The sequence below is a fragment of the Lissotriton helveticus genome, chromosome 2_1, assembly GCF_964261635.1.
Source record: "Lissotriton helveticus chromosome 2_1, aLisHel1.1, whole genome shotgun sequence".
Taxonomy (NCBI): Eukaryota; Metazoa; Chordata; class Amphibia; order Caudata; family Salamandridae; genus Lissotriton; species Lissotriton helveticus.
The window spans coordinates 961,267,892-961,282,308 of NC_136059.1; the positions used below are offsets into that span (position 1 = coordinate 961,267,892).

The following is a 14,417-nucleotide window of genomic DNA, read 5'->3' on the forward strand; positions in this document are numbered from 1 at the left end:
CTCTGGTCGCGTGTTCGTCGACGGTCGTCGAAGATCTCGATGGAAAACGCCTTATCCTTGCTGGTTACTCGTCGATGAGGTCCCCTGGAGTCTTCAGATGACTTCTCCTCGTCTTTTCTGTATTTTCTTTCTTCTTTCTCCAAAAATGTCTGGAGCCCAAACGGGAACGATCCAGACCCGACCACGGAAAAAAAGAATCTGAAGATGGCGCCCAAGAGTGGGAGCTTCCGCAGGAAGCATGCCGACGTCACCGGAAATACACCCAAGGGGGTGTGACGCCGACGCCCACCTGGGCTAAGAGAAAAAAAAAATAAAAAAACAAAGAAAAGACTACGAATCCGGACCCAACCACAAGACCGCGGAATAATGCACAGCATAGTGAATCCAGAAAGATTCACGCTGCAAAACTGGAATTGGGGTACATTTCAGCAATAGAGAGACCTCATTAAAAAAAATAGAAGAGAAAAGGGACAAAATTATAGAAAGAACAAGTTAATTACCTTCAGTAACTTTCTGGTGGACACTCGAACCACAGATTACTCACCTTTTTAATATACCCCAGGAACCTGACTGGATCCAGAAGCTTTCTGAATGGTGCTACCACCTGCCGCTAGGTGATGCAGTGTGCCCTGCACAGGCTGTTCCTCACCAAAAGTGGAAGAACATTGAAGTGCCAAACCTGTGCCAACATCATTTTCTTTCATGGACTCTTTCCATGTCCCCAGGAGTGGAGCACAAAAGAAGTCAGTACCAGTGCACAGATTTATAATTTGGTACCTTTATAGATGATAAAAAAAAGGCCACTCCACAGAATGGGAAGATGGGAAGGCAGCTTGTTCTTTTGAAGGATACTCCTAACTGCAGAGTCCTCACATTTATAATCGATACTAAAACAGAACCCCTCCCAAGGTAGGTCTGTAGAGTGAACTTAAACGAGAAAATCTTGCAGGACCGATCGGGTAAAATGCACTCGCTCAGACCCGGTTTCAAGGCACCAGTGCTTTGTGATTCTTCTGGTGTTTAACCAATGGAGTCCCTCCTTCTCTTTCGAGGAGCAAGACGTGGCCAAGGACATTGGGAGAGTGATGGATTGTACAACGTGAACAGGAGCTAAGAATTTCATCAACAAGCACTGGCAATGCCAGTAGATCTGGCTTTAAAGTAATGTTGTATGGTGATGTGAAGCATTTAAAGTAAATAGCATGAGAAAGGAAACTTATTTGTGTGGAAGTATAAAATTATAGAGTACTGGTGTATGTTAAAAGATAAGAAGACAGTCGCACTGTGTAGCCACACCTAAACACCCACGTAGGTTAATGACTGCCCTCCTCCCGTCTGTGCTGTTCCCAGAGAAAAACACCATAAGGAAAATGTTACTTACCAGTATGCATCTGTTCTTGGCATGTAGAGCTGCAAATCCACACACTATGCATAGATCGCCATATGGTGTTGGGCCCGGATGTTTGCAGTTGTTTTTGTCTTGGTAAAGTCTTTGGAAGTCACAAGATAGGCGACTCCTTTGGACTATATTGCACATGGGCATCGGCTCAATCTTCAAATTGTTTTTTCGCCAGCAGAGAAATGGAGTTTGGTAAGAAACAGAAAAGATGCCCACATAAGCTGTATCTAAATAAGAATACTGGAACAGATAAAGGTAGCCGGGGAGGCAGGTGAGCGTGTGTGGATCTGCAGCTCTACATTCCAGGAAACAGATGCATACTGGTAAGTAGCATTTTCCGTTTGAGGCATATGAACTGCAGATCACACACTATGCATAGATTGTATAGCAGTATCCATTCCTTAGCGGCGACCACCAGTATCTGCTGCAGTAGTTTGAAATAGTGTTTTGAGTACAGCCTGGCCCACAGTAGCTTGTTTTGTTTGCACATCTACACAATAGTGTTTTGTGAATGTGTGTAGTGTAGACCATGTAGCTGCTTTGCAGATGTCATCTAAGGGAATGTTCCCTAAAAATGCCATTGAAGCACCTATCTTTCTTGTAGAGTGGGCATTAGGAGGAACTGATAAGGTACATTTAGCTTTGTGATAGCAAATGTGTATACACTTAACAATCTACCTTGCTATCCCAGATTTTGATATGGGGTTGCCGCTCCACAGACTGATTGAGGTGGAAGAGAGAAATAACTTTAGGGAAGAATTTAGGATTCGTTCGGAGAACAACCTTATTATGATGCATTTGTAGGAAAGGTTCTTGAATAGTTAGTGCTTGTAATTCACCAACTCTAAGAGAAGTGATGGCCACTCGGAAAGCAACCTTCCATGTTAAAAACTGTAGCTCACATTTATGTAGAGCTTCAAAGGGAGGACCCATTAGTCTTGTGTGAACTATGTGTAAATTCCACACAGGTGAGGGTGGTACTCTGGGAGGAATTATTCTTTTGAGGCCTTCCATAAATGCTTTGATGGCAGGTACTCTGAAAAGTGAGAATTGTAGCCTATTTTTTAAATAGACTGCTATGGCCGCGAGATGCAACCTTATAGATGTATAGGATAAGTTACACCTTTGGAGATGTAGTAGGTCACCTATGATGTGTTGGATAGACGCATCTACGGGATTGATGGTGTTGGTATAACAATAGAAGACAAATCTTTTGCACCTGGCTGCATAGCAGGCTCTAGTGGTGGGACGCCTAGCCTACTTAACATTCATACAGTCAGGGGGAAGGTTAGGGTAAACGAATTCTAAGACCTCAGGAGCCAGATCGCAAGGTTGAGCTGAGTCCGGGTGTCTGATCTCTCCACTGTTCTAGGTTAAGAGGCGTGGGGAGAAGTGTAGTTTTTGGTGCGGAACTACTGACAGTTTTAGTAATGTGGTGTACCACGGTTGTCTGGCCCAAGTTGGAGCAACTTGAATGAGAGTCAGTGAGTGTTGCTGTACCTTGTGCACCACCAGTGGAATGAGTGGGAGAGGCGGAAAAGCGTATGCAATTTTGCCTGACCAATTCATCCATATCGAATTTCCTTTGGACAATGTGTGTGGACATCTAGCGGCGAAGCTTGGGCATTCGGGGTTTTCGTGTGTGGCGAAGAGATAGATCTCGGGTTGTCCCCACATTTGAAACAAGCATTTACAATGCAACGGTCTCGCCTTTGCAAAAGTTAGCGCTTTTGGCATTGTAAATGACAAATGTTTTATTTATGTGTTGGTTTTGGAAACAGATAAATAAATGGCATTGTCATGAGCAGTAGAGAGTGAGTAGTAGAGAGTGAGTAGTAGAGAGAGTAGTAGAGAGAGTAATAGTGAGTAGTAGAGAGAGTAGTAGTGAGTAGTAGAGAGTGAGTAGAGAGTAGTAAGTGAGTAGTAGAGTGTGTAGTAGAGAGTAGTGAGTGTGTAGTAGAGAGTAGTGAGTGTGTAGTAGAGACTAGTGAGTGTGTAGTAGAGAGTGTGTAGTAGAGAGTGTGTAGTAGAGAGTGTGTAGTAGAGAGTGTGTAGTAGAGAGTGTGTAGTAGAGAGTGTGTAGTAGAGAGTGTGTAGTAGAGAGTGTGTAGTAGAGAGTGAGCAGTAGAGACTAGTGAGTGTGTAGTAGAGTGGTGAGTGTGTAGTAGAGTGGTGAGTGTGTAGTAGAGTGGTGAGTGTGTAGTAGAGTGGTGAGTGTGTAGTAGAGTGTGTAGTAGAGTGTGTAGGAGAATGTGTAGTAGGGAGTGTAGTAGAGTGTGTAGTAGAGAGTGTGTAGTAGAGAGTAGTGAGTGTGTAGTAGAGAGTGTGTAATACAGAATGTGAAGTAGAGAGATTGAAGTAGAGAGATTGAGGTAGAGAGATTGAGGTAGAGAGATTGAGGTAGAGAGATTGAAGTAGAGAGTGTGGAGTAGAGAGTGGAGAGTCTGTAGTAGAGTGTAGTAGAAAGTAGTGAGTGTGTAGTAGAGTAGTAGAGAATGTGTAGTAGAGAGTAGTAGAGGGTGTGTAGTAGAGTGTGTAGTAGAGCGTGTGTGTAGCAGAGTGTGTAGTAGAGGGTAGTAGAGTGTGTAGTGTAGAGTGTGTAGTAGAGAGTGTGTAGTAGAGAGTGTGTAATGTAGTGTGTAATGTAGAGTGTGTAATGTAGAGTGTGTAGTAGAGTGTGTAGTAGAGTGTGTAGTAGAGTGTGTAGTAGAGTGTGTAGTAGAGTGTGTAGTAGAGTGTGTAGTAGAGTGTGTAGTAGAGTGTGTAGTAGAGTGTGTAGTAGAGTGTGTAGTAGAGTGTGTAGTAGAGTGTGTAGTAGAGTGTGTAGTAGAGTGTGTAGTAGAGTGTGTAGTAGAGAGTGTAGTAAGTAGTGACTGTAGTAGATAGTGTGTAGTAGAGAGTGTCTAGTATAGAGTGTGTCGAAGAGAGTAGTGGCTGTAGTAGTGAGTGTGTAGTGAGTGTGTAGTAGAGAGTAGTGACTGTAGTAGAGAGTGGGTAGTAGTGTGTAGTAGAGAGTAGTGACTGTAGTAGAGTGTGTAGTACAGTGTGTAGTAGAGAGTAGCGACTAGTAGAGAGTGTGTAGTAGAGTGTGTAGTAGAGAGTGTGTAGTAGAGTGTGTAGTAGAGAGTAGAGTGCGTAGCAGAGAGTAGTGACTGTAGTAGAGAGTGTGTAGTAGAGTGTGTAGTAGAGAGTGTGTAGTAGAGTGTAGTAGAGAGTAGAGTGCGTAGCAGAGAGTAGTGACTGTAGTAGAGAGTGTGTAGCAGAATGTGTAGTAGAGAGTAGTGACTGTAGTAGGGAGTGTGTAGTAGAGAGTAGTGACTGTAGTAGAGAGTGTGTAGTAGAGAGTGTGCAGTGATTTGAGTTTTACATCAAATTAAAAACGGGAACGGAACAAACTCATCCTATACATTATTGTGGTAGGTGCCCACGCATATAGGGTTAAATGATGCGTTAGATGCCACAGGTCCCACCAACACGCTTCCTTTATGATAGGAGAATGCCCAACATCGCGGACATTTGCTCTCTGCTCTTCCCGGATATTTGTATTTTCAAATGTATAATGTTATCCTGCTAAACGAAGACGATGCTCAAACTATAAAAGAAGAGGGTTTCACAGATATGTTAGTCCTTCCGGGCAAACGAAATGACCCAAAGAAAGATCAAGTGACAGTTTAGAGCTCCAAGTGAGTCTTAATAAAATCAGTGTCTGGAACGCATAGCATCAAAAAACGAGCGGGGCATCAAACTGCAGTGTCATTCAATCAAAGCTTCAAGGCTTCTGAGCGCTAGCCGAGAATTATTTTTTGTGAAGCACTAATCACTGTGGAAGGTGCCCCTGCTATCCCAGATGTGAGAAGTCAGTCTGATATGAAAATAAGCAGTATTTGGAATGAATGTATTTGGCAGGGGGAAGGTGGGGCGGCGCAAGACCGTACTGACGAGTGAACAGGAGCCATTTTGTACCGAGTGATTCTGCCTGTGTGCATGTAGACAAACCAGGCAGCAGCATGAGCATGTGATTCGGTAAAATAACAAGCATTTACAATGCAATGGTTTTGCCTTTGTTAAAGTTAGAGCTATTGGCATTGCTCTTGACACTCTGAAGCTCCACTCTGCACTCTGAAGCTCCACTCTGAAGCTCCACTCTGAAGCTCCACTCTGAAGCTCCACTCTGAAGCTCCACTCTGAAGCTCCACTCTGAAGCTCCACTCTGAAGCTCCACTCTGAAGCTCCACTCTGAAGCTCCACTCTGAAGCTCCACTCTGAAGCTCCACTCTGAAGCTCCACTCTGAAGCTCCACTCTGAAGCTCCACTCTGAAGCTCCACTCTGAAGCTCCACTCTGAAGCTCCACTCTGAAGCTCCACTCTGAAGCTCCACTCTGAAGCTCCACTCTGAAGCTCCACTCTGAAGCTCCACTCTGAAGCTCCACTCTGAAGCTCCACTCTGAAGCTCCACTCTGCACTCGGAAGCTCCACTCGGAAGCTCCACTCGGAAGCTCCACTCGGAAGCTCCACTCGGAAGCTCCACTCTGAAGCTCCACTCTGAAGCTCCACTCGGAAGCTCCACTCGGAAGCTCCACTCGGAAGCTCCACTCGGAAGCTCCACTCGGAAGCTCCACTCGGAAGCTCCACTCGGAAGCTCCACTCGGAAGCTCCACTCGGAAGCTCCACTCGGAAGCTCCACTCGGAAGGGGCAAAGATCGGAGCATCACGGAACTAAAACAAATATAAACAAGGCAGTGAGTGCAGCACCGCCTTAGCAGTGGGATAGCAGCCTTGATAACATCGGAGCAGCCCCTGCGCCCGGCCTCAAAACAATAAAGGCAACTCTAGAATGCAGATTTACCTGTATCCCGCAAGTGATGTACGCAGATGGGAAAGAAACAAATAGCAACCTTGGAGAGCTGGCGGGGCAGGCAAACACAGCATCGGGAGACGCAATATAAATAAAATAACAGCTAGTATCAAATTATACAAAAGCCCAACGTAACGAATTGCTCAAAAAAGTCAAACATCATGTGTACATGAAGACGCAATATAAATAAAAAAAAAAAAACAGCCACCAACAGATTAAAGAAAAGCCCCTCCATAGCGGATCGGTAAATAAACTCCAAACGCATCTGTTTATGCAGCATCACACAACCCACATGCCCGTAATATTAAACAAAAAAGTCCAGAGGCAATAATTATCAAGAAATAAAGATTATTTCAAAGTTACCTTGGCGGGGCTTGCTGGGCTTGCTTGTGTGCTTCCCAGAGAGACAGGAGATTGGGAAACGCGCGCGCGCGGCCGGCGCCGATCGCTTTCCAGAGCGTGCGCGTGACATCTCCTGTCTCCTGGGAAGCATAGCCGATGACTATAGTATCGCGCCTGCGCGATGCGCATATGGCTTCGCCATATGCATCGCAGGCGCGAGACCTAAAAATGGTAGAAGAACTTGTGGATGAAGTTCCCACTTGTGAATCTGCTGTGTTTGAAGGCTTAACAGATCGGCTATGTTGTCTGGACTCCCGGGACACGTTGGGCTAGGAGAAAAATGTTGTGAGGTATAGCCCATCTCCATATGCTTTGTGCTAGTTGAGAGAGCTGCAGAGAATGTGTCCCGCCTTGTTTTTGTATGTAGTACATGGCTGTGATGTTGCCCGTGCGAACTAGGACAGCCTTGCCTGATATTTGCTTCTGGAATGCCTTTAGGGCTAGGAATATGGCTAGTAACTCCAGGTGGTTGATGTGGAATAACTTCTGTTGAGAAGTCCACCTGGCCTGCATGGTGTGATGTAATAGATGAGCTCCCCAGCCGGAGAGCAATGCGTCAGCTGTCAAGACAATCTGTGGAACTGGCTCTAGGAACGGTCGCCCTTTGGAAAGGTTTTTGGAGTTCCACCACTGTAGAGAGCGATGAGTGAGACAGTCTACCAACAGATCTGTTAGCTGACCTTGAGCCTGGTTCCATTGGCGTGCTAGGCACTCTTGGAGAGGACGCATCTGGAGTCTTGCGTGAGGCACCATAAATAAGCAAGAGGCTTTCATCCCTATGAGCTGCATGAACACTCAAGCTGGAAGAGTGTTGAGGCTGAAATTTGGTTATGAGGGTTCGCATGCTTGCTATCCTGGCTGGACTGGGATAAGAGTGCTTTTGAGGCGTTTATTGTGGCACCCAGGTATTGTTGTATGTGGGACAGTTGTAGATGAGACTTTGCGTGGTTTATTGTAAACCCCAAGTGGTTGAGTAGTTGAAAAGTGGCGTGGGTGTGATGTACACACTGACTGTATGAGCTGGCTTTTATAAGCCAGTTGTCCAAATATGGGAAGACGAGAATGTGTTTTCTTAGAAGAGCTGCAACTACCACCAGGCACTTGGTGAATACCCGGGGTAATGTGGTGACTCCGTAAGGAGTACTTTGAATTGGTAGTGCTGACCGTCCACTACGAACCGGAGATATTTCCTATGAGATGTGTGAATGGGAATATGGAAGTAGGCGTCCTCGAGATCTAGATGGCAAGGAAGTCGCCTTGTGAAAGAAGAGGAAGGACCTGCTGAAGTGTGACCATGTGGAAATGGTCTGAGTGTATGTACAGGTTTAGGGGTCTGAGGTCTAGAATAGGTGTTTTGCTGGTGCAGGGGAACTGGTTCTATTGCACTCTTTTGTAGGAGGGAGAGGACTTCCTGCTTGAGCAGTGAAAAGTTCTAACGGCATTGGGTGATGTTTGGGTGGTATGTTTGGGGGGTAGAGGCAAGTTCCAGACAGTAACCGGATTGAACGATTTGTCTCACCCACCTGTCTGTGGTGATGTTGTTCCAGACAGGAAGGAACTGTTGTATTCTTGCCCTGACCGGAGTGGAATGGTCCGGGGGGGAGCGGAGGGAAGTCATTGGGTAAGGGTGGAGGCAGATCGGGTATTGTTTGTCTTGCCTCGAACTTTGTTATTGTTGCCTCTGCAGCCTCTCCTCTGGTAACCTCTGGTGAATGTAGACTGGGTGGGAGCCTTGTAAGAGGTGGAGGGGTTGTCAGAGGAGTAGCCTCTGGAGGTTCCTTTGTACAAGGAGCGGCGAAAAGTAAGTCTGGGAGCTTGCGATTGCAAGGCTCCCATTGATTTAGCTGTGTGCGTCTTTTTTCATCTTTTCAAGTGATGAATCTACATTAGGTCCAAATAAGTGTTCCTGATCGAATAGCTGGTTTAAGATGGAACTTTGTACTTCAGGTTTAAAGTCTGAAATGCATAGCCAAGCGTGTCTAGGCAAAAGGACACTTGTGTTGACGGCTTTGGAGGCGGTATCTGCTAAGTCCAGAGCACAAGAAATGGAGGTGTTAGTGATGATTTTCCCTCCTGTATGAGGTTATTGGCCCTGTTTTTATATTTTTCTGGGAGGTGCTGCAATAGGGTCTCTAGTTCATCTTAATATGCCCTATCGTGCCTGGCTAACAGAGCTTGAGTGTTGGCGATACGCCATATGTTAGCTGCGCGTGACGCTGTTCTTTTGCCAGAGGTGTCCAAGAGTTTGGACTATCAGTGGGTGGAGCGACCCCCGATGTCTGAGTTGGCCCTTTTCCTAGCATTGGAGACTACTAGGGAATCTAAAAGGTATTGGGCCCTTAATGTAGGCTGGGTCCGCAGGGGCAGCTTTGTACTTTTTCTCAATTGTGGGGTTAATAACTCTAGCCCTCACAGGATCTTTAAACACTTCAGGTGCATGCTTGATGACCCCTTTTAGCATAGGAAAAATCGAGGTGGACCTTTGTGAGTTATCAAAAGTGTCCATTAGGAAATACTCTTCCACAGGGTCGGTATATAAGTCAACTCCGTGGTATTGGGCAGCTCTGTGGAGTAGCTGATTAAAACCCGTTGTGTCCTATGGAGGGGATGGACTAGAGGGGTAGATGTCCTCCTGTGGAACATTAGGGACATCTGGCGCGTTATAATCGTCCCAGGGATCAGGGGAAGAAGGTGGACTAGGATCCCTAGTGGCTCCTCAACCGCACCCCCTCCCCCCATGTCAGAGGTGTCATCGTCCCCTGGTGGAGGAGATGGTGTAGGAGAATGGTGTGGTGGGGAGGTGGAGGAGAAGGTGGAGGTGGAGGAGGTAGTGGTGAAGGGGCCCTGAAGGGAGATGTGGCAATGTCCCTCTTTTTAGGTGGTGGAGCCGGTGCAGGCGTATCCAATGGTCTCTTCTTTGAACTTAGGGTGAGCTGACCAGTTTTAGGGTCTTTTAGAAGAGATTTCTGTCTAGGGTCTGGTGTAAAGAGCTCTTCTGATGGAGGCTGGTCTTTCGGCGCAGACTTTTTCGGTTCGGTAAGCCTTACGCGGCACCGACACGTTTTTTGGGTCTTTTGGCTAGGAACCGTGATGTTTTACAGTCTCTGTGGCTGTCTGTGGAACCGGTTGTTTTTTCGGTTCCGAGGCTTTTTTCGGCTCCGAAGGGTGTGAATCCGAACTTTTAGAGAGCGGCTTTTTGCTCGGCTCCAAGTGTTTTTTCTGAGTCGATGGGTCGGTGCTTGTAGATTTCAGTACCGAGTGCTTGGATGTGGAAGCAGCGATCGGCAAGGAGGAGGAGGGCGGTTTCTTTTTTGGTGCCGGTGACCAGGTTTCGGTACCGAAGGCAGACTGAATCGAGCCTAAGTCGCCTGAAGGCTTAATAGGCTTCTTTGCCGAGCCCGAGGCATGGGAAGCAGTCTCTAGGTGTGTACCTGGGCCCTAAGGTGAAGGTGTGACCGAAGCCTTTGTCGATGGTGTATGGAGGGGGTCAGGGTCGACGTCTCTACTTCCAACCTGCTGCGCAGGAGTGAGTTCTTCGAAGTCGGAGTCCTCGCCTTTGGAGGCGCTGATGAAGAGTTCTTCCACCCGCTCCTGTTCTGGAACATCGACGCCCTCTTGGAACAGGTCATCGGGAATAGATGCCGATGAGCGAGCCATTGTTCTTCGAGCTAGACGATCCCAAACAGTCTTCTTGGAGCAGAAAGAGGCACAAGCTGCACAGTCTCTGGCCTCGTGCTCCGGTGAAAGGCAGAGGTTACACACCTCATGCAGATCGGTGTGGGGAAACTTCGACCCACATTGAGGACACTTCTTGAATGGAGTCCTTTCCATGAGCCAGATGCTAAGGCCCAGGTAGGCCCGAAGGCCCTCTGAGACGATCGGAATCGAGGACTTCGAAGTTGGAGATGTGCGACAACTGCAGATAGCCATCGAAAACAATACCGCAGAGAGGGTGAAGGATAGCGCGTCAAAAGTGGAATCTGTGACTGTTTCGAACTGGAGCATGAGAAACGCATCCGATGGCGGAAAAAAAACAATCTGAAGATGGAGCCGATGCCCATGCGCACTATAGTCCAAAGGAGGAGTCACCTATCCTGTGACTTCCAAAGACTTTACCAAGACAAAAAAAACTGCAAACATCGGGCCCAACACCAGATGGTGATCTATGCATAGTGTGATCTGCAGCTCATATGCCTCGAACATTTAGTTATATAAGATACTTTAATAGCATTAAAAAGTCAAGTGCTCATCACGGAAAGTTCAAACTTAGTCAGCTGAATGAATAAGCAAAATGATCATAGTTGTGTGGTGGACGAGAACTTTTTTGTGGAAGCACAACTACTGCCCAATAAAAACATATTCTTGGCTACCAACATGAGGGCGGACCCAAAGCCCCTCTCTAGTGATGCTCAACTCGTCTGGAGACAGCTGCCCTGTCAAGCCAGACCACAAAAATACGGTTGCGTTTGCAGCCCCCGTTTGTCTAAAAAAAAGATGTTGTAGGGCAATTATACCAATAGAGCCTGGAGTTTGCACATCGGAGGAGAAGAAGTGAAAGCAATATGGAAAACAGTCTTTAAGTTTAGAAGCCACAACAAGCAGCAGTACATTGGCTCTAAGATGGACTAATGAGGGAGTGGCGTTCAGTATCCGCGTTCAAAGGTGAGTAAAGAAAGGAATAGACTGTGCTTGTATGCAGCTGCACTCAGTCACTTCCAGGGCAGAACGAAGACTATATGGCGTTGCATGTCACCACCTAGAGGTGAGCAGGCGCACTGCTACGAAAAGTTTTTGTATCCAGTCTGGCACCTTCGGAATATTCAAAAGGTGAATAATCTGCAGTCAGAAGACTCCGTCAGAATGTGGCTTTCAACAAAACGGACACATACAAGCCATTAAAATTCGAAATTCTGGGTTCACTTTTTAATTTAGAAATTTCAAATCTACCGTAGGCTTAAATATTACTCCCACTCGCTGCTCATTTGTGTGCCTGTTCCCTTTTAATGTGTAGCCTACTATGTAAAGTTACTGTCACGAACTAAAATTAACAAAAAAATTTAAAAAAAGAAAGGAGGAGCTGAATGCACATAAGCCTGGCGGATCCTGTTTCAGTCTCTTTGAAATGAATGAGAGACCATTGCTGTTCAGACAACTACTTTTAGCACAAAAACTTCAGCAATGCAGTCAATGCAGAAACTTATGGTGCATTACTTCAATCACTTCATTGTTCGCAGGGGTCTGCAAAACAGTCGAGTGAAACTTTAGTTCCAAGGGGTAACTGCACCATTTGAATTGTTCAAGTGCCTACAAAGCAGCGGCACTAATCCCACCACTAACAGCTGCTGAATTCTTCAATTAATCACATACTGACTTGAAGGTTTCTACTGATAAACCAAGAGCAATGCAGTCTGAAAGACCGATTAGAGGTTGGGGATAATGGGGTACACATTTTAGTAGAACAGGTGAATAACCTATCACTATTACATTAAGCCTTCACACATCTTAAGTGTGTAGGAAGATCACAAACATGGACAAGTGAAATGAAGGCAGCAATGAATATCAATATCTAAATGTGTGCCGACCTTGGAATAGGATTCCAACAATTAATGTCTCTGGGAAACTTAAGAGATCACCCATGTTGCTCTGCACTTTATGTGAATAGCTAACTAAAAACTGACAGATGACCAGTGGCTGCTACCATATTTTAACTGCCATGAGCATTGCCAGGGTAAAATACCTTCAACGTGCCATTTCCTAACACACAAGGAGACCCAGGGAATGGAGGGAATCCCTTAGCAGAGAGGTGGTGGTGGTTTGCAAGGTTCAATCTACCACTGATTTTCAGAACTACTGCTTAGAGACACAACCAGGCTCCTTTCCAGGTAGTGCAGAAGGGAATAACGTTTGGTGGGATAGGGGGCATCATATTACCTAGACTGAGTACACATACCAGAATCCAAGAGAATCTTGAACAGATTACACGGAAAAGTTAAGCTGCTCGTCTAGTAGTAAAAGACTTGTACTATGCTACCAATCATTTGAGTTTCTAGCAAAACAACATTGTGATAACATTTCTACATTTAAATGCAGCACATTTCAGCAAATAACCTGTGGAAGGCACCCTTAAATATTTTTAGGCCTGCGTGACCTGCATCCCATGCTGAAAGAACTCTGCGGACAGAGTCAAGAGATAACCTGAAATCACATGCACTACAGTTATGCAGATTATGTATTTTTTTATACCAGTGATGAACATTTGATACTTCATTATCAGACAAGGTGAAAAAACATTCCGGTTTAAGAAAGATACCAATAAGTGGTGTGAAGCATTCTATATTTTAGAAATTGTCTCAAAACTCAACGACCACATCGTACTCCCTCTTCACTGACTACATGACCACAGCAATGTTTTGATCACATAACAGGCTGGACTTCAATCACAAATTTAAAAACATTTCATGCCTATCAATTATTTGTGAATCTTTCAACACTACTAAAGGGTGGCAATTAGCATTGATATTTTAAAAGTGTATCACTTACTCTATAGATCTCCTCGAGAAGGAGTTTTGCACAATTTGTACCAAGGTCCTCTGGGAGCACAGGTGTCCCCTGGCCCTGGGGACTAGAAGCAAGCTCAGCACTGAGGAAACAACCCTCTGTAGTTTCAGCAACAAGTGACAGTCCAAACCCTGGAGATCTTTAAAAAGAAAGAAAAACGTTACACATGTGCAAAACAGAAAGTATACATTTTTTTCTGTTGGGTTAAAAGCACAGAGATTGGAATTATGATTCTGAGGCAGAGCTGATTAAATTATGAGGCAAGAAAAGGCAAGTTATTCAGCAAATTTTGCGATATTTTAATGGTTTGTCATTTTTACATATTACCATCTGGGCAAAGGTTTAATCTATTTACAACCAGTTTGAACCCCAAATACAGCAATAAGCAACAGAAAGGTGACAAGTCAACCTTTGTGAAGGGCCGTACACTGAAGCAACGTGTCCCTGCTTTTTTAGCAACTTTCCTGACAAACCTAACACTGTACTTAACCTTTTTTTCCATTATCTTTCAACTTTAGGACTGTACATACATTCGCTTTCTTTGCTTAATCCATATCGTGTTGAACTTCCCAAACAGGTTTCATTCTTAAAGTAGCCAAGATAGGCCATTTTAGCTTACATGAGGAGAACGTTTCGCAGACTTTAAAATGCATAAACCAAACACGTTTTAAGGTCAATGTCAATCTCAAGGTAGGATTTAAAGATGGGTCTGAAGTAGAGCATGTTTTTGGCACCTGTTCAAATATGTCTGGGAAACATTTGCTTTGAGAAATCTGAAATGGCTTACACCAGCTATATAGGTGCACCCTTTGAAGATAAATGCACAAATGGTTTAGTGCAAAACTAAGTTTGTGAATACTGAAGGTATACACAGCGGTACCATTAAAAACAAAGTAGAAATAATGAGGTGTGCTGAAGAACTCTTCAAATGTCACCAGCCAATTAATTTGTGAATATAAAAAGAAATGAAAACCAAAATGTTTACATGAATACATTTGACAAGCGGGAAAACCGAGGTGCTGCTCAAATATAACCATCACGGACAAAACTAGAGAGAAGAACACAGGTTTTCACAGAAAAGATTGATGAAGACATCTGATGAAGAGTGTTTAATGTACACTACTCAACCTCTGAGATCAGTGAGATTGGAATGAGTGGCCAACCCCGACAAGGAATTCAAGAGAAGCTCGATTCAATTGTTCA

At 45.0% G+C, this 14,417-nt stretch overlaps 1 protein-coding gene across 2 annotated transcripts in view; it reads right to left on the minus strand.

Moving 5' to 3' along the window:
* RCL1 (RNA terminal phosphate cyclase like 1) overlaps positions 1 to 14,417 on the minus strand; it is a 395,384-nt gene that overhangs the window by 193,628 nt on the left and 187,339 nt on the right. For both annotated transcript variants that reach the window (XM_078675710.1, XM_078675711.1), the window contains one exon: positions 13,197 to 13,353. In XM_078675710.1, the coding sequence (XP_078531836.1) occupies positions 13,197 to 13,353 (157 nt within the window). The remainder of the gene's footprint in view (positions 1 to 13,196; positions 13,354 to 14,417) is intronic.